Source organism: Eubalaena glacialis, chromosome 9, assembly GCF_028564815.1.
Source record: "Eubalaena glacialis isolate mEubGla1 chromosome 9, mEubGla1.1.hap2.+ XY, whole genome shotgun sequence".
Lineage (NCBI taxonomy): Eukaryota > Metazoa > Chordata > Mammalia > Artiodactyla > Balaenidae > Eubalaena > Eubalaena glacialis.
The window spans coordinates 115299368-115318294 of NC_083724.1; the positions used below are offsets into that span (position 1 = coordinate 115299368).

The 18927-nt window shown below is 36.1% G+C and overlaps 1 protein-coding gene across 9 annotated transcripts in view; it reads left to right on the forward strand.

The window, feature by feature from the left end:
- Nucleotides 1-18927, forward strand: part of HMBOX1 (homeobox containing 1) — a 181174-nt gene that overhangs the window by 126910 nt on the left and 35337 nt on the right. For all 9 annotated transcript variants that reach the window (XM_061200742.1, XM_061200745.1, XM_061200743.1 and 6 more), the window contains exons 5-6: nucleotides 580-690; nucleotides 10854-11007. In XM_061200742.1, the coding sequence (XP_061056725.1) occupies nucleotides 580-690; nucleotides 10854-11007 (265 nt within the window). The remainder of the gene's footprint in view (nucleotides 1-579; nucleotides 691-10853; nucleotides 11008-18927) is intronic.

Sequence of the window (18927 nt, forward strand, 5' to 3'; positions counted from 1 at the left end):
TAGTTATCTATACTAATGAGCCTGAAAATGAATTAACAAATGAGTTAGCCTGAATGAATTAACAAATAATCCAGAAATCTTATTGAGGAGAGTATTTTCAATGACCTCTCCTTTCCCAGCCTCTAAATCTTTTTATCAGTATTAATAATGAGTAGCAAAATGTGCTGGCTTGATTTTTTTTCTTCCAAATATCTGGTAAAAGTTCTAATGTTCTAAACCAGGATCGGGGTGGAGGTGGTGATGGTGGTTGAAGGAGCACAAACTTAATCAACTTCTGACAACTGTTATTTAGATAGCTCTTCATTTATCTCACATTCATGGACCTGGTTTAGAGATTGATTTAGAGACCATTTTTAAGTCTTGGTAAATAAAATGCTTTGACCTCTTATAGATCATTTCTGAATATATCCTTGCAGTCAGCTTTTACAAGGAAGCCCAATATTAAAAGCCTTGCTCAAGTTGCAGCTTCCTTATAGAATTAACAGAGAATAAAGTACCCAATAAGCTAGAACCAACAGATCCCTCATTAACGTCCCTGTAATTGCAGTATCCACAGCAGCTGTTTCTCTTTCTCCACAGGTATCAGTCAGAGCCGGATCTCTCACTGGCTGTTGCAGCAGGGATCAGACCTGAGTGAACAGAAGAAAAGAGCGTTTTACCGATGGTATCAGCTTGAAAAGACAAACCCTGGTAAATATTTTTTCCTTTTTTTATTGCATCTGAAATGGGACAAATATAATTAATTACTTTATTGACTCCATAATTGGATTCCATTCCACTCCATATTGTTCCTTGGTTTGTCTTCCCCAAGGTAGTTTCATTACTGTTGTTCCTTTATGCCAAAGAACACTCTTAACTGTAAAATCTAAGCCCTGATTGTACCAATTTTTAGCTTAGTGTCTAATAGTATCTAGTCATTTTCACTACTTACTCCAAGGTGCCTCTTTGTTTTCCAGGTTATATGACATTTCTAACCATAATTTGAAAGAAAGGTCATGATTGTCAGTAGCCAATTTTTTTCCCCTCAACTGTAGGTATTGATACATGTAAGATTCCATACCTAGTTTTATATGTGTATTTGTAAATCTTGTTTTAGTTAGTAATATAAATTTAATACTTTCATTTTGTTCATGCTATACCATATCCAATGATTTCTGCTAAAGATTTTCTCTTTCTAATTCTAATTCTGGGTAATGAATGTGTCTTTGGACTATTAGGGTGAAGCTGCCCTGTTGACTTTGGGGGCAGCAGTAGGTTGGAAAAAAGACTGAAATCTTAAAAATGATCACAAAAACCTTTGTGTCAGAAGTTGCCAGGAACAGGCAAGATCTATTGCAGGATGCTTTTAATGGTGGTGTATAAAGTAAAATCTGAAGTTTGTGATAGACTCTCTCAATCTACACATTACACAGACTGGTGGCAGTGAGATCAGTCTCAAGTTTAACCTTGTGATTGAACTATCTTCTGTAGTACTACAGCATTAAAGCCTTTGCTTACAGACTAAATTATCAATTTGAATATCGAGTATTGAAGACTCTTAGCTAACAATAGCATTGGCTCTGAGGTGGAAATAATGTTATAGAGACATATTTATGTGTGTGTATCTGTGGTTAGATTTTTTTTTTCAAAGATCACTTTGAAAGGCTCAGGCAGACAAAACAGAACAGAACGTATCAATCTCTTCGCAATGAATTTTTTAATCTACCCAGCCCCCCATTTTTTATGTTTCAGATATACAGAAAAGTTAAAAGACCAACACAGCTAACACCTATTTATCCTCTTCGTAGATATAATAATTGTTAACATTTTGCTATATTTGCTTTATCCCTATAAAATAAATAAATGAATAAATTTTAAAATGTATGTATGTGTGTATACAAACACATACTCTTTCTCTCTTTAGCATTCGTCTCCTGAAAAAAGGGTAATCGCTTACATAACCACAGCCCCTAGAATCACGTCTAAGAAAATTAATTATAATTCCATAATAACACCTAATATTCAGTCCATATTCACATTTCTTTAGTTGTTGCAAGAATGTCTTTTGTAGCTTTTTTTTAGAATTAATTAATTTTTTAATTGAAGTATAGTTGATATACAATATTGTGTTAGTTTCAGCTGTACAGCAAAGTGATTCAATTATATATATTTTTTCAGATTATTTTCCATTATAGGTTATTACAAGATATTAAATATAGTTCCCTGTACTATACAGTAAATCCTTGTTGCTTATATATTTTATGTATAGTAGTTTGTATCTGTTAATCCCGTACTCCTGATTTATCAGCTTGTTTTTTCATTAAATAGTATGTGATTTAGATTGACAAATTGGAATTTGTTGTTATGTCTCTTTAGAGTCTTAAAACTAGTCACTTAAAATTTTTCTTTCATGACATAAACTTTTTAAACCATCTAACCTTACAGAATGTCTCACATTCTGGGCTTTTCTATATCCTCTTAGTGTCGACTAACTCGTTCCTCTGTAGCCTGTGTATTTCACATACACTGGAAGTTAGGATTAGAGGCTTGATTAGATTCAGGTTAAATATTTTTTGGCAAGAGTACTTCATAGATTGTATGAAGGGAGGACATTTACTAATGGCTGCAGTTAACTTTGAAACACATCAAGATAAAATGAATAGGGAGATGAATATGTGATAAACTAGGTATAGTAAAATATTAGATGGTATGGGTACAGATTTTCACTATAAAATTCTTTCATTGTTGCTGTATGTTTGAAATTTTTCACAATAAAACATTGGGGCAAAATGCTTTGTAGGTAATGTTTACCTCACGTTACCACATGTAAAGAGGCATGTAGTGTCAGGTTGTAGCACTACTCATTTGCTAAGTTTGATTCTTTGTTAAGGTGGTGGCCACCAGATCCTATTTTTGCAGCTTGTAAGTAACCTATAGGGCATTACTTTGCCGCTGGATGAATAGCCTTTTCTGCAACAAGCTTTGCCAGTGGTCTTAGCGTCCATTGATGATGCTCACCTGAATCAGTTATTCTGATGGGGGATTGCAAAATGGTGATGATGTAATCTAGCATTCCTTCAATATTTACTAGCTGGCAGTTTTTCTACAAAGTTTTTCTACAAAGAGGAACTTCCATTTTTAGATATTTTTCTAATGATATCTAGATATTCAGGCAGACCTCTCAAAATAATGACTCTGTTGTTGCTACCATTAGTTAAATGTTCTAAAACAGCACAGTTCAGTAGAAATATAATGCAAATGACATATGTAATTTAAATTATCTAGTAGCCACATTTTAAAAAGAAATAGCTAAAATTAATTTTGATAATGTATCAATATTTATGCTTGTATTATCACTTCAACATTTAATCAACACTTCAAAAAGTTAATGAGAGCTTTCCTTCTCTCCCTTCCTTCAGTCCTTTCTTTCTTTCTGTCTTTTTTTTCTCTCTCTTTCTCTCTCTCTCTCTTTTTCCTTTTCCTTCTTTTTCTTTGAAAGACAATGTGTATTTTACACTTAAAGCACATGCCATCTGCAATCAGCCATATTTCAAGTGCTCAATAACCACATGTGGCTAGTGGCTACCATATAGGACAGCGCAGTCTAAAGACTCATGTTGAGGCAACACTTCCATCTGAGCTCTAAGCAGTCTTCCCAAAGAGCTGACTTCTCCCGTGACTCACAGCAGAGCAAATCAGATGGAAAGGAACAAAAACTTGGCACTTGCTCTGTTTAATAGAGCAGCTTAGGCTATGATATTGATAACAAGAGTTGGGCTAGGTAAATAAGGAACTGTGCCCAGGGGCTTCATAAACCTGGTCACATGCCAGCAATTGGCTACCAGGGGGAATATCAGAGGGATTGTTAAGATGTTCCAAAATATATACAGCAGAGCAATGAAGAATTTGAAAGACAAACACAAGTCAACTGTGCCAGGCAATCAGCCTCCATAAGAGAAGGGATTTTTGTCTCTTGGATTTGGCACTTAGATCAGTGCCTGACATGGAATCTAATCATAGCTGGTAAAGCTAAATTCCCACACTGGATTTCAGGGCTGGACTTCAATCTCAGACAGGGACTGGGATACCAGGAAAATGAATTCATTAGAAACAGGAAGGCGGACTATCATGTCAGCATTGTTGTAGCTGATCCGACAGCACTGCCGACTGTGGAATACTACTATTGGAATCCAGTTTTAACAGGAAAATGGGAAAGGACTAACAGCATTCATCCAGCTGTTGATTAGCAGGTGTTTTTTCTTTAAGGATATAGTGCCTCCTCCTTTTAACAGTAAGTACCTCTAATTATATGCATTTGCTTTTCTATGAAGTTGCATTACCAACTGTTCCCCTGTAAAAAGGACTTCCTATTTTTTATTTGAGAATCAAATCCATTCTAGTTCTGAGTTCTTTCTAGCTTCCTAGTCCAGTTCTTTGTAGTCTAGTTTCTAGTTTTCTGTAGGATGTAATTCAAAGTTAGCTGAAAAGAAGGGGATAAGTTTGTAATTGTCAAATTGGTCCTTTTTGTTGCATCAACAGTAATTGGATATTACCAGTTGAAATTTAATTTTTTTAAAGTTTTTCTTTGCACTTTCACCTTTATTAAAAGAGCTAATATGGTATAGAATTTTTTCTAGATAAATGCAGTTTTATTTTATTGAGTTTAAAATAACCTTTGGTTTTAGCTAAAGAATTTATTCTTCTTATTTCATGGACACTTTGGAACTATTATATGATGATAGTTCCAAATTAATATTGTGTGATAAGATGAACTAACATTACAGTAGCATCTAAGAATACCTTATCCACTGTCTAGTCAGTATTCACTTTTATATAGTACATCAGAATTTTCTTTGCCAGTCATTGCAGAGGTGATTGGAATCCAACTAAATGTCCCTCAGTTGAGTAGTGGTTAAATAAATTATGGTATATCTGTATAATGGAATACTGTGGAGGCTATATAGCTATTTTTTTAAAGGTGGCTTTATATGAATTGAATTTATATGTAGGAATATCAAATTCATCAGTGAATAAAGTAAGGTAGAAAACAATGGATATAGTATATTGCCATTTATGTAGGGGGCATACACACACACACACGTATATGATTATATAAACTTGGAACATCTCTGGAAGGGTATATTAGGAACTGATAAGAATAGCTCTGTGGCGGGGAACTGAGAGAAGGGGAGGATGGGAGTGGCAGGGACACTGTTAACTATGTAAACTTTTTGTGTCTTTCTAAAATTTATTCCATGCACTTGTGTTGTATATTCCAAAAATACATATAAAGTGTAATGAAAATAAGAGAGGGAGGGAGGCAAAGAGGGAGAGAGGCAAAAAAGAAATTAATCTACCCTGTTAATAGCTTTTAAGATATAAAACAACTGAAGAACCTAGGTTTACATAGTTTAGACCTGCTTTTGAGAGGCAGTTAGGTAGAGAAATAAGATGTCAGTGATTTGTACTGATAGTTCTTTTATTTCGTATTTTTTCTCTGTCCAGGACAGATAGCTCATTGGAAGAAACGTAAATGGTACCATCCCTTTGCATATATTCTGAGAAAAAATGCAAAATTAAGGAAACTCACACGATGAAAAAGTACTTTTTTTTCCCTCTAAATTTAAGCATTTAGAAAACAAACAAAATATACTTGTACATTCTGTGCCTTTATTCCTGAGCTCAGAGCATTTCTCTCTGTATACGTTGATTGACGTTCTTCTCTTTTTCAACCTCTTCACTCTGGATCCATTTGAATAGGTTTTTTTAGTCTCTCTTTTAGTGGACTCAGCAAGAAAAATAATAGAGTGCATATTTAGGTTATTTTTACTGATAATCCTATAGATACAGTGTAGTTCTCTGCTAAACAGACCAATCACCAGAATTTCCCAGCATAACCTAAAGCCTGCCAAGGCTTATGAATAAAATAGGCTGATGGAAACTGATCAAATACATTTTATCTTGTTTCTTATGAAAACATTTACAAGAAAATGCCTATTTTTAAAAAGCAGTGAGTACTAAATTCAGCATGGTTGACATCAAGAGCCCCTTTATTTAATCAAATTAAGCTCAACAGTCCTCTCTCTCGTCTAATTTAAACATTACTATAGCAGACAGGGTTTGATGAGTTCCTCTTGGCTCATGGCGGTGATTCTGCATATTTCTAAATTAAACAAAGTTTGCACATGAAGTAAATTTGGAGAGCAGAGTATGCCTCCTCCCTTCACTGTTGCAGGGAGTAGAGCCTCAGGGAAATCATGTGTATGACGTGGGGGAAGATGAAAAATTACTTTTGGAGAAGCTAGTGTCTATGAATGGAGCAGTAATAACATGCTTGTAGTCATTCTTTCATTAGCTGATTGGCAAAGGCTCACCCAAAAGTAACCCTGATAAGCAAGAAAATGATTATAGATGCAAAGAGAACAGTTACCAAAATGTTAAAATCTATCAGCAAATTAGGAAGAGTTTTGTTTCGTTTTGTTTTCTCTGGGTTTAGATCTGCTAGATAAATCTGCAAAATCTTGTCTTAATGGGGGCCCAGATATAATGTGGAGAAAAAACGTTTCTGTAGAGAACACAGGTAACACGCATAGGGAAGAAAATAGTGGGTTCTTTAGCCAATCCAGAATGCCTGTATTTTACTTCAGAGGGATTTAAATTCTTATATACATTGTTCCTCCGTAATTGTGAACCCATTCTTGGGTTATTCATTGCTCTCCATCTGTTTCAACCAAAGCAAGAGGAACAGGTTTCTAGAACAAATCTGTTTGTTGTAGTGTTTCCAGAGTTTTTCTTGTGCTTTTTTTTTTTTTTTTTACCACGCGGCTTGCAGGATCTTATTTCCCCAACCAGGGATCGAACCCACGCCCTCGGCAGTGAAAATGCAGAGTCCTAACCACTGGACCACCAGGGAATTAATTCCCTCTTGTGCTATTTTTAAATACTACTACACTGAAAAAGAAAAAGGGATAAGACAAAAACCTCAAAAGAAATATGATAATATTATGTTTCAAATTAAGTATGTTTACAAGTTTGAAATTATTCGGAGTTTCCACCTTCTGTGCATAAATTGCCTTGATTTCTTTTAAAGTAACCAGGCCATTACTTACTTCTCTCTCTTCTTTTTTTCCCTCCTTCCCTCTCTCCCCCTTTCTTTTCCTTCCTGGCCAATTTTATTTCATCTAAGTTTCCTTTTTATAGAAAACCTGGACAATACAGGATATTGTAAAGAAGCATAGTTATATTACCAATAAACCCTAATACCAGGGAAGAACCGTTATTATCAGTTGGCTTATTTCCTTCAACCTCATGACTCAGTTAAGATTCTTTGTATTCTTTGTTTTATTTGTGCCCATTTATCACTCTAAGAAAGCATGCCATAGTTACAGATACGGCCTACTAGTAGCAACTCACTGACCTATTTCTCATCCTCCACCCAATGAAGCCCTGAAACTCTCTATCCTTTTACCAGAGCCAAACCTTGGATGAGAGGACCTGGCTGCCTTAACCAGGTCATTTCTACCTCTGTCTTTATTAGCCATGGTAGCAAGTTTGGCTCCGTTTTGGACCTTTTATCATGGCTGTAGAATAAAGTTTATATAATCTAGCTTAGGTAGATTCCAGAGCCCTCATTATACTGTCAATCCTGCTTGCATTCCGAAAAGTACCAAAACAAGGAGTTTGAAACCCTCTAGCCCCATAGTTCCTTCTTAGGCCTAAACTTTGTTAACTCTGAATTGGGCCCAGACCTAATTGCCAAGTTATTTTGGCAGAATGGAACCCTCCTTCTTGAACTACCTAAAGAAAGGTTTCAGTTTAGAGTTTCATAGTGTGTAGGCCAGGAATTTTTTAAATCAGGGGTTAGCAAACTCTTCCTATAAAGGGCCAGATAGTAAATATTTTAAGCTTTGCAAGCTGTGTGGTTTCTGTCACAGCTATGCAACTCTGCCATTATAGTACCAAAAAGAGACAATATGTAAATGAACGAGTGTGACTGTGTGTCAGTGTGGCAGAAGGCCAGAATGTGCCACACCTTTTAAGCCAGTAGGTCTCTAATGTGTTGGTGACACACTTGCCCATTTGAGGAAGAAGTCAAATATTTACTTTACATCACACATGACAGGAAATCATATATCTATTAAGAGTTTAAACAAAAGTGAAAACTATAAAAATATTCTGAGTTATATAAAATGCATTGACCATAAAAGAACAGATTAACAGATTTGACTGTACAAAAATTAAGATCACAAAACACATCATAAATAAAAAGATGAATGACAAACTGGAGAAAAATAGTTGCAATCTATATGACTAGCAATTGGTATGGTATCTATACACCAATAAGAGGAATAACTCAAAAGAAAAAAGGACAAAAGATGTAAATTCACAAGAGAAGTAATTGTCAGAAACAGGAAAAGATGCTCATTCTTACTAATAGTGAAATCTTTATATATTAAAGAGAATTTTTTGCCTGCCAAATTTATAAATGTGAATAATTAATAACACTTATACTAATAATACTCAGTGTGTCAGGGAATTGGGGAAATAAACAACTGGAGGTGGTTGTGATGCCTTATATTAGTTCTATATTATTGTGTAACAAATTACCCCATAGGTTAGCAGCTGAAAACAACAAACATCTGTTATCTCACAATTTCTGTGGGTCAGGAATTCAGGAGCAGCTTAGCTAAGGAGGTTCTGGCTCAGAGTTCTCATGACGTTGTAGTCGAGCTGTCAGCCAGGTCTGCGGTCACCAGGGCAGGACAGTCTGCTTCTAAGGTCACTCCCATGAGTCTTGGCAGGCCCCAGTTCCTTATTGCCTATTGGCCAGAGAGAGCAGGTCCTCCACATGGGCCTGGCCATTGGCTTGCTGAGTGTTCTTACTACATGGCAGCTAGTTTTCTCCTGAGCAAGTGATCTAAGAGCCAGAGCAACAACACAGACACCACAGTGTATTCTACAGTCTAATCCCTGAAAGTGGCATATCATCACTTCTACCATATGTTATTGGTCACATAAACTAATCCTGATACAATGAGGTGAATACCAGGAATTGGCAATCCTTAGGAGCCACCTTGGAAGCTGGCTACCACACAACTATATTAGGGCTGTATGTCTAGAGCCTTATTTCTGTCAGCTGGGTTCTACAGTTCTCCACATAGTGTCTGCTGCAGCTACAATGTCCAAACTGGCTTTTTTCCTCAAATGTCTGGTGCCTGGGTGGGTTTCACAGGAGCACCTGGAGGCAGACTGGGCATCTTTCACTCCACGTGGCTAGCTTTGGCTTCCTTACAACATCGTGGTCTCAGGGTAGTCATACTTCTTATATGGCAGCTGGCTTCCCCCAGAACCAGCATTCCGGGAGATCTAGTCAGAAGTTGCAAAGCTTCTTATGACCTAGCCTCAAACTATGTCCATGTTGTCAAAACGTGTCACAGGACCAGCCCAGATTCAGGGGCATGATTACCAGGAGGTGTGAGTTATTGTGAAGGGCCATCCTTGGAACCTATCCCAGGGAATTATGCTTAGGAGAGATGATGCTGGCTTACTGTAAAGTGGTAGCAGTGAAGGTAATATAAATTCGTCTGATTCTGGATATATTTTAAAGATAAAATTGACAGGATTTGCCTGTGGATTAGATATATAGTAGGTGGGAAAAAATAGCAGAGTCAAAGGTGATTCTGAGATTTTTGAGCTGAGCGATTTAAAGAATAGGGATGCCATTTACTTGGATGGGAAAGAATGCAGGACAACAGGTTTGGAAAGGAAAATCGGGATTGGTTGAAATATTGGACATCTGTATGAGACAGTACATATAAAGATGTAGCCATTAAGGGGACATCAAGAAACAAATCTGTGTGTAGTAAAGTAGAAACACTACCCTTGGTATTAATTACAAGGTAACAATAAATAGAGTATAATTCCTGTTATGAAGAAAGAAATATATGCATACATGCATTATCATCAGTTCAGGTTGAGACAAGTCTAGTCTGATTTAGTAAAATATCTCAATTGTACATTTTTTTCCATTGGTTTTATTACATTCAAGAGGTATAAAAATAGTATAGCATTAACAGGTAGTAGACTTATGGAGATCTGAATTAGTTAATAGACTAAAAACATATCAAATTTCATCTCTTCTTTTGATGCTATATTTGACTTTTTTTTTTTTAAAGTGTTTGTAACAATTAGTGTCATTTAAAATTCTTCTCCTACCTGCATACATTGATTAAAGGGCTCCATTTTCTCAACAACAAGAAGTGTTTTGAATGGTAATGAAAGGTTCTGAACGTGTAGGATATATTGTTCAGAAAGATTAAAACTGTCAAATAGGAATTTCAAGAGAAATTTTTCAGAGAAAGATACTCTGATTAAGAGTTGTCACTGGGCCAAAGACTGTATGTCCTTATTCCCCTGAAGAGATAGATTTTGAGCTTTGTTTCAAAAATTGACATAAACAAAGATAAAAGACAAATGACTAACTGAAAAAAAAAGACATTTAAAATAATAATGGGGGAGTTCCCTGGCGGTGCAGTGGTTAGGACACTGCACTTTCACTGCTGAGAGCATAGGTTCAATCCCTGGTCGGGGAACTAGGATCCTGCAAGCCACGCAGTGTGGCAAAATAAAATAAGTAAAGTAAAGCAAAGTAAAGCAAAGTAAAGTAAAATAGATGGACTTTTTAAGGAAGAGTTTTTGTCTCCTTGGATTTTTATTTTGGTCAAATAATTTTTTTAAAATATAAATACCAAATGTATTGGGCCTGCAATTTCCAGTGAAGGAGCAAAAGTTTATTGTTGATTTCATGATATATTTGTCATATTGGTTTTAGTAAATTGCAAGATATTTGCCCAAAAAAGTTTCGTTTATTTCAGGGGCTACGCTAAGTATGAGACCCGCGCCCATTCCAATAGAGGACCCGGAATGGAGACAAACGCCTCCCCCAGTCTCAGCTACATCTGGCACCTTCCGACTGCGACGAGGGAGTCGATTTACCTGGAGAAAGGAGTGCCTGGCTGTCATGGAAAGGTACGTGTCTCCTTTTCCTAGGAGCGATCTCCCAAACTTAGGAAAGAGAGACTTAGGATAGATTTGGACACTTTTCATTTCAAGCAAGTAACTTGAGATCTAGGTTTTATCTCGAAAAGTATTTTGGAGTACTATAAGTGCTGTATTATTGAAATAAAACGATCTTACCATTGAGAATTCATAAAACCAGAGTTAGCATCTATCAATATAATTTTTGTCCTCAGTAATTTAAGAAACTAGAATAATTTTTTTGAGTTTAGATCTTTGTATTATGTTTTAGAAAGACTCTTTGAAGTCTTATTTTCATAAAAAATATTGAATAATTGTGTAGGAGGCCACTGAGACTTAACTTTCTTTGATAAGGAGTATAGCCTAAATGAGCTTAGACCCACAAGTTAGAAGTACATGTTTTTGACTTTGATTTCATATCCTCTGACTCTAGCACCAGTACCTGATCCATAGTGGTGCTTTTTTTTTTTTTTTCAGTTTTTTTTTACAAATTTTTTAAAAAAATTTTATTAATTTATTTATGGCTGTGTTGGGTCTTTGTTTCTGTGCGAGGACTTTCTCTAGTTGCGGCAAGTGGGGGCCACTCTTCATCGCGGTGTGCGGGCCTCTCACTATCGCGGCCTCTCTTGTTGCCGAGCACAGGCTCCAGACGCGCAGGCTCAGCAATTGTGGCTCACAGGCCTAGTCGCTCCGCGGCATGTGGGATCTTTCCAGACCAGGGCTCGAACCCGTGTCCCCTGCATTGGCAGGCGGATTCTCAACCACTGCGCCACCAGGGAAGCCCCAATTTTTTTTTTCTTTACATTTTTTTTTTTTTTACAAATTTTTTAAAAAATTAATTGAGGTTTTTTTTTGTCTGCATTGGGTCTTGGTTGCTGTGCGTGGGCTTTCTCTAGTTGCGACGAGCAGGGGCTATTCTTCGTTGTGGTGCGCGGGCTTCTCATTGCGGTGGGTCTCTTATTGGGGAGCATGGGCTCTAGGCGCGAGGGCTTCAGTAGTTGCAGCACGCAAGCTCAGTAGTTGTGGCTCGAGGGTTCTAGAGCACAGGCTCAGTAGTTGTGGTGCATGGGCTTAGTTGCTCCGCAGCATGTAGGATCTTCCTGGACCAGGGATCAAACCCGTGTCCCCTGCATTGGCAGGCGGATTTTGAACCACTGCGCCACCAGGGAAGTCCTGGTACTCAGTACTTTTTAAACTTGAATTTGACCTTAGCTTCAGTCTTTCCTATTGGAAATCATATAAGTTAATTAAATGTGGTTATGAAATGTTCAATATATTTAGGGTGGATCCTATAGTATAATTATCCTTTTAGTCTCCTACCTGTAAGTAATGTTTACAGAATCTTGGTTTGATGGAGAGTTTTATATGCAATAAGGTAGTAATTTTCTATTAGAAAAGTATTTACTTCCTAAGATTAAAATGTAGAGAAAAAGAATATATTAGGCAGAGGTGAAAACAATTGAACTTTTTCATACTGTGATTTCTCAATAATTTAAATAATAGAAAAGAATGGAATTGAATGTTTAAAACTAGATTTAAATTCTAAACATGTACATATTTACACTGAGCCAGCTTCACATTTTTTTCTCCTATTATCTAATCTGACCAATCGAATGGTATACTGAAAAGAGCGTTTGACTCAGAGTCAGAAGACCTGAAGCCTGATTTTGGCTTTGCCATTAACCAGCTGTGTAACTTTGTTCAGGTCAGAAATTCTGAGCTTTAGCTTCCTTATCTCTAAAATATAACCTGTTCTGCACATATAAACTTTGATTAACCAGAAATTTTTTCCCTGAGGAAGAATTCCAGCTAATAAATGGAAAAAAGATGATTAGAGTATCATTATTATCAGACAATAATCACTGATAGCTGCTAACATCCCATAAAGATATACAAGCAGGTATTATGTACTTAGAGGATGTTAAGACACCATCTACAGAGTATTCTTTCTAACAAAATTGAAGCTGAATCAAATCGAATTTCTAGATCCAACTCCAGGTTTTTAGGAAATATGGAACAAAATTCTGTTAAACAACACCACAGGGGTTTAAGTCAACCAGATTCATGGTGTGAGAGACCCTAAGAATAATAACTCAGTTTCTTCAAGTGTTTTTTTTTTTTAATCTTCAGCCAGTTGAAGAAATTTGAACACTGGATAAATAGTGATTCTTGTTTCGGTTATGATAATGGTCACTTATATGTAAACGGTGCTACATTTATAAAAATTAGAGTTCTTGTCTTTTAGAAACATGTATTAAAATGTATAATAATATGATGAAGTGATATCTGGGATTTACCTCAGAATAACACAGGGCGTAAAGGCAGGGGCAGTGGTGTGTATAAAACGAGTGGTATTAGTAAATTACTGATTTCTGTAGTTGGGTGATGTTTACCTGGGGGTTCATAGTACGGTTCTCTCCACTTTGTATGTATATTATGTGCGTGTTAAAGGATGCTCTAAATTTTGGATCAAATCACATAGAACTAGGAGAAATGTAAAGCCTTCATATATCACAAAAACTCAACTATATGATGTTATCTAATAGTAACATTTACTTAATAAATATTTGATTGTCACTGTAGTGACAGCAGTACAATAGTGAACATTGCAAACTCCCTCCTAAAGAGTCAGGTTGGAGAAGCAAAAGTTAATGAAACAATCATACAAATCAAGGTAAAATTGCAATTGTAATACCAGTAGGAAAGGAAAGGTACATTGTGCTTCAAGATCTTGTATTGATAAGAGAGGATGTGGTGATTTAATTAGGTCAAAAGGAAGGGGGAAATATTGCAGATAGAAAGGAGAGCTATAGTCATCTAGAACTGTGCTGTCTGATCATGGCCACCTGTGGCTATTTAGATTTAAATTATATAAATTTTTAAAAACTTAAAATTCAGTTCCTCAGTCACACTAGCCGCATTTCAAGCGCCCAGTAGTCATGTATGGTTACTGACTATAGTTTTAGACAACACAGATATGTAACATTTCTATCATCACAGAAAATTTTGTCGGACAGCTCTAATACAGAACAACTGTATCTCATCCCTAATAGAAAAACAGTGGTTATATTTGATCCATAATGATTTGTTTCTATTTTTCTCTTTACTCAAAATTTTAAGGAAATACAAATATAAATTAAAAAGCAAACATTAAGTACATTGAAGTATTTTAGAAAATGTTCTATGTGACCATGACAGAAACAGATAAATATTTCACTAATTCACATAACAAAATTATTGTGCTTCTGCATCCTTTTCCACATCTGGCCCTGCTTTTCAAAGTACAAGATTTAATAATTCATCGTTTATAATGATGGGTCTTTTCTCTCTAATTAGCATTCATTCATTCATTCACCTGTTCATTAAACATGTCTTTTTACACATGGCATTTGGTCTCTTGAGTCACTTAATTTTAACAGTTTCTTATACATACATAAACACACATACACACACAGACACACGTTTTCCATGCTGTTTATTTGTTAAAGAGACCATGATATTTTGCTCTGTTGATTTTCCCACATTTTAGATTTGGCCAGTTACATCCTCTTACTGTCTCATTACATGACCCCATATTTTCTGTAGACTGGTAGTTAGATCTAGAGTCCTGATTAGATTCTAGTTCAGTTTTTTGGCACATAACTGGTACTTTGTTCTTCCTGTTACATTGTATAAGGAGATGCATAATGTCTGGTTGTCTCCCGTTTTTAGTAACTATAAGGTTAAGCAGTAGATTCAGTGCTATCATCCTGATCCACTTATTAGAAAGGTCCCCATGTACAGCATAGTTTAGGGCAGTGATTCTTAACCTTGGCTGCATATTAGGATCATCCGGGAGCTTTAAAAAACACCAGTGAGACTATACCTCTGACCAACCGAATCGTAATCTCTGGGTGTGGGACCTAGGCAGAGGTATATTTGAAAAGCTCCCAAGTGATTCTAAAGGGCATTCAGGATTGAGAACCACTGTTTTGTATCCACTGGTGATTTTTTCCTAGTCACTTTTTTCATAAGAGGTTTGCAAAATGGTTATATTCCAATTTTTTTTACTTCTTCTGCACTGATAAGCTCGAGTTCTTCTTCTATAAAGAAGAACTTTCCTCTCATTAACTCTTTAGTTGCCCAGAAATGTATTTCCTCACAAACTTGGGGAGGTACTATGATATAAGCAATTATAGAACTGGGGAATTAATGGTATTATGAAAATGGGTAATTAAATTTATGGGATCATATGAGATGCCGGCAAGCAGAGGAGAGAGTCAGGAAGACTTTACCAAAGTGGTGACATTTTGGCTGCATTTTGATGGATGATGGATAGGAGTTCACCAGTTAGACAGTCATAGAAAGGATAGTATGAAGTTAGGAGATTCTCTGTGGCGGAAGATAGGGTTTTTCATCAGGAACATCTCTACTTTGATTATACAGGACTTAGTCATACTATGCACTCTATAATTAAATAAGACCAGGCTTAATTATACCATAGCTTTGGTGTTCAGGCTTTATCATAAAGGAGATCGTACCTGATCAGATTGGTCTGTTACATAATGTTAGTAGGGGTATGGAAGATCGGCAAGAAATCAGCCAGCTAAGTATGCATTTGAACTTATACCAGATGCCTAGAGCCGAGGTAAAATAAGTGTAAGTTGTGGTGTCTGCCCTCATATATCTTAAGATAATAATAGCTTACATTTCAGTAGGATTTTACAGTGTATAATTATTAATCTTATTGATAATTATTCTATGTGATAAGTGAGCTTATTTAATCTTCACGATTCCGTACTGTGGATATCTTATTATTTATAGTTTATATATAAGAGCCTCAGAGAAAAGAAGTGACTAGCTTATATGTAAATGGGTTGAGGAGGGATAGATGGAGGCTGTTAGGGTAATCTGTGCATCAGTGATGAGGGCCCAAACTATAATATTATAGCAAAGGGCGAGAAAGTGGATAGAAGATAATAGATATCAGAAAAAATTTGAAGAAAAGAACAACCTAAGCTAGTTACAGATTGAACATAGAGATGACAGAGCAGGAAGTGTAAAAGAGAGTTTAGCAATGGTGATGCTCAAAGAGCATTCATCTGGGAGACAACGTCTGTACCATTAGAAAATGGTTTGACTTTGGGCAAATCATTTAATATCTCTTAACCCCAATTACTGTATTTATAAAAAGAAGAGTTAAGTACTATGATAGAGTAAAAAGTCAGAGTCATAGAGACTTACGGTTTAAGTCCCAGTTTCACCTTATGTTAATCTTTAGGAATTTCAGTTTTCTGTAAAATGAAGTTGGTTATTATGAGAAGAGTTACGAGAGTTACGTGAGATAATATATGTAAAGCACATAGACTGCCTTTCTCATAACCAGTATTGAACAAATGTTCCCTTTCTACCTAAATTCCTTTCACTTAGAGCTTTGACTGTGAAATCACCTCAAGATTTCTGTGCTAGGTTTCAGTGGCTCTAGAAATGAAGATTTAGGAGTCGTCAATATAGTAGGTACAGTTAAAGCCATGAGTAAGAATATACTCTGTTTAAATTCATCTCTTCTGTTTCTACATTTTTGCTTATAGTGTGTTTGCATTTTTGCAGCTAAATATGGCTCCAGAAAACTTAAAACCCTTCTGACTGATCTCATTTTAAATTCATGACCATGAACCTCAAGTGAGTCTTTAATTCTGCCAGACAATCATACTATATCTTCCTGGTTCATTCTTTCCCACTCTCCTAAATAATGATTTCACACTTTGTTCTCTCTGCAAACTCCCCATCCTCAGTCTCATGATGATCTTTCTTCCTATTTAAATGAGGAAAGTGAAGGACTCAGAGGAAAATTTCACTAACTACCTACCTGTTTGCATGTAACACACACATACTATTTTCCTACACCTTACCATCCCCAAAGCACTTCAGTAATATTTCCTAGCACATATCTTAGTGGTGCCTGCCTGGCTTACAGTAGATATATATATACATATATATATATATGTGTGTGTATATATATATATATATCTTGATCCCCCTTTTTTTGGCCTTTTCCACTTCTCTGACCTCATTGCATTGTCTGTACCACGTATTTGACTTTTAGAATATCTAGTTCCAGAAACATTTATTGTCACAAAGGACAATGCTGTATGATTCCCTTTATATGAAATATCCAGTTTAAGTAAGCCTATAGAGAGACAGAACGTAGATATGTGGTTTCTAAGGCTGGGGAGGTTAGGGATATTGTAGGGGAGGGTGAAGGCTAAGGAGTGTTGGGTTTCTTTTTGGGGATGATGGAAATTTCTAAAATTGATTGTGATAATGCTCACACAACTCTGAATATGCTAAAAGCTATTGAATTATAAATGGGTGAATTTGGGGGTATGTGAATTTTATCTCAGTATAGCTGTTTTTTTAAAGAAACAGTTATTTAGTACAGTATTGGGAGTTTCACATATATTTATCCTCCACATTTAAGCCTCATAACAGTCCTGGTTTCTTCTTTTTCTAAGGAGGCAACCAAGGCTCTAAGAGGTTGAATACCTTCCCAGGACCACAAAGCTAGTAAGTGGCCCGGCCACATGTCGACCTTTAGACAGAGCTAACCATGGATTTGAGTTTTCCTTATTAACTAAGAGGGGTATATTTTTATTTGGGTGTACACTTATTGTTTTTAATGTATGGACTTGACCCTTATTAACTCTGACGTCTGATGCCACTAGATTAACATGTGATGTAACCTTCTATTTGCTTAAGAGCATATGGAGATTGTAAAAAGGGAAAGAAAACAAAAATGGAAAAATGATTGATAATTGTTGAAGCTGGATAATAGGTACATGGGGGTTCATGGGTATAGTATATTTGTGTAGTTTTGAAATTTTCCATAAAGATTTTTGTTGTTATTATTTAAAGGGGACTTGACTAGATTTTAATGGACAAAATAGAATTAGATAATTGACTAATATTTATTCATTCAATCATTTATTTATAGAGCATCTGTTATGTGCTAGCACTGAGCTAGGCTTAACTCAAGTAGTTTACATATTCACAAGGGGAAGGAGCATCATCTATATTGTGTGTCTGAAATACCTGCATGTACAAATAATACAATGTAAGGCCCAAATGGGATTTTTATTCAGCAGACCTAACTGTTCTTTGTTCATTTATTCAACAAAGTACTTACTAGGTATGAGGCAAAGTGCTAGGGATGGAGAGAAGGGATACATTTCAGGGTGAAGAAGTAAAGGATGATGATGAACCTAGTAGAACTGAATAGTCTTCAGAGTTTATGGTCAGAAGTTGTGGAGGCCTTATGGCCTAAAATCAAAGCTTCTGATGTACTCTTTCCTTTTTAACCTTTCTGCCATTCGGACTGGGTATTCTTTCAGCTTTGGAAACAGGTATGTCTTTGGAGTGTTCGGATATTTGACCGGGACACAAAAGCGTGAGACCTGGTTATTGTACCTATTCTGGTCTCAAGGGAGAAAGATGAAAGAAACCTTCGAATCACCATATATAGGTTTTTCAGCCCAATTAAGCAAGATAGAAAGAGAAGCAACAACTTGAAGAAGGCTTTGACTAGATACAGGAATAAATAAGAGCACCCTGTGACATGTAGAAGCAATAGAGTATAATGCTTAAGAGTACCCACTTTGGAACCAGATCTCTGTATATAGGTTACTTATTGCTGTTATTTTTCATCAGAGTAGCTGAATGATGAGTCTGTATCTGGGTGTGTCCAGGAAAATGAAGGAAAAATGAGTATCGCTGTGTGTGTTTGTAATTAAAACTATTTCATGGTTTTGTTTTGTTTTTTGTGGAAACAGTACACCTGTCATTTGTTTTTTGTTCCTCTTAGATTCTTTTCATGTTCATCTTCAGTGAGCTATTATAAAACAAAATCATTTCTAAAGCCCAGAACCCTCTGAA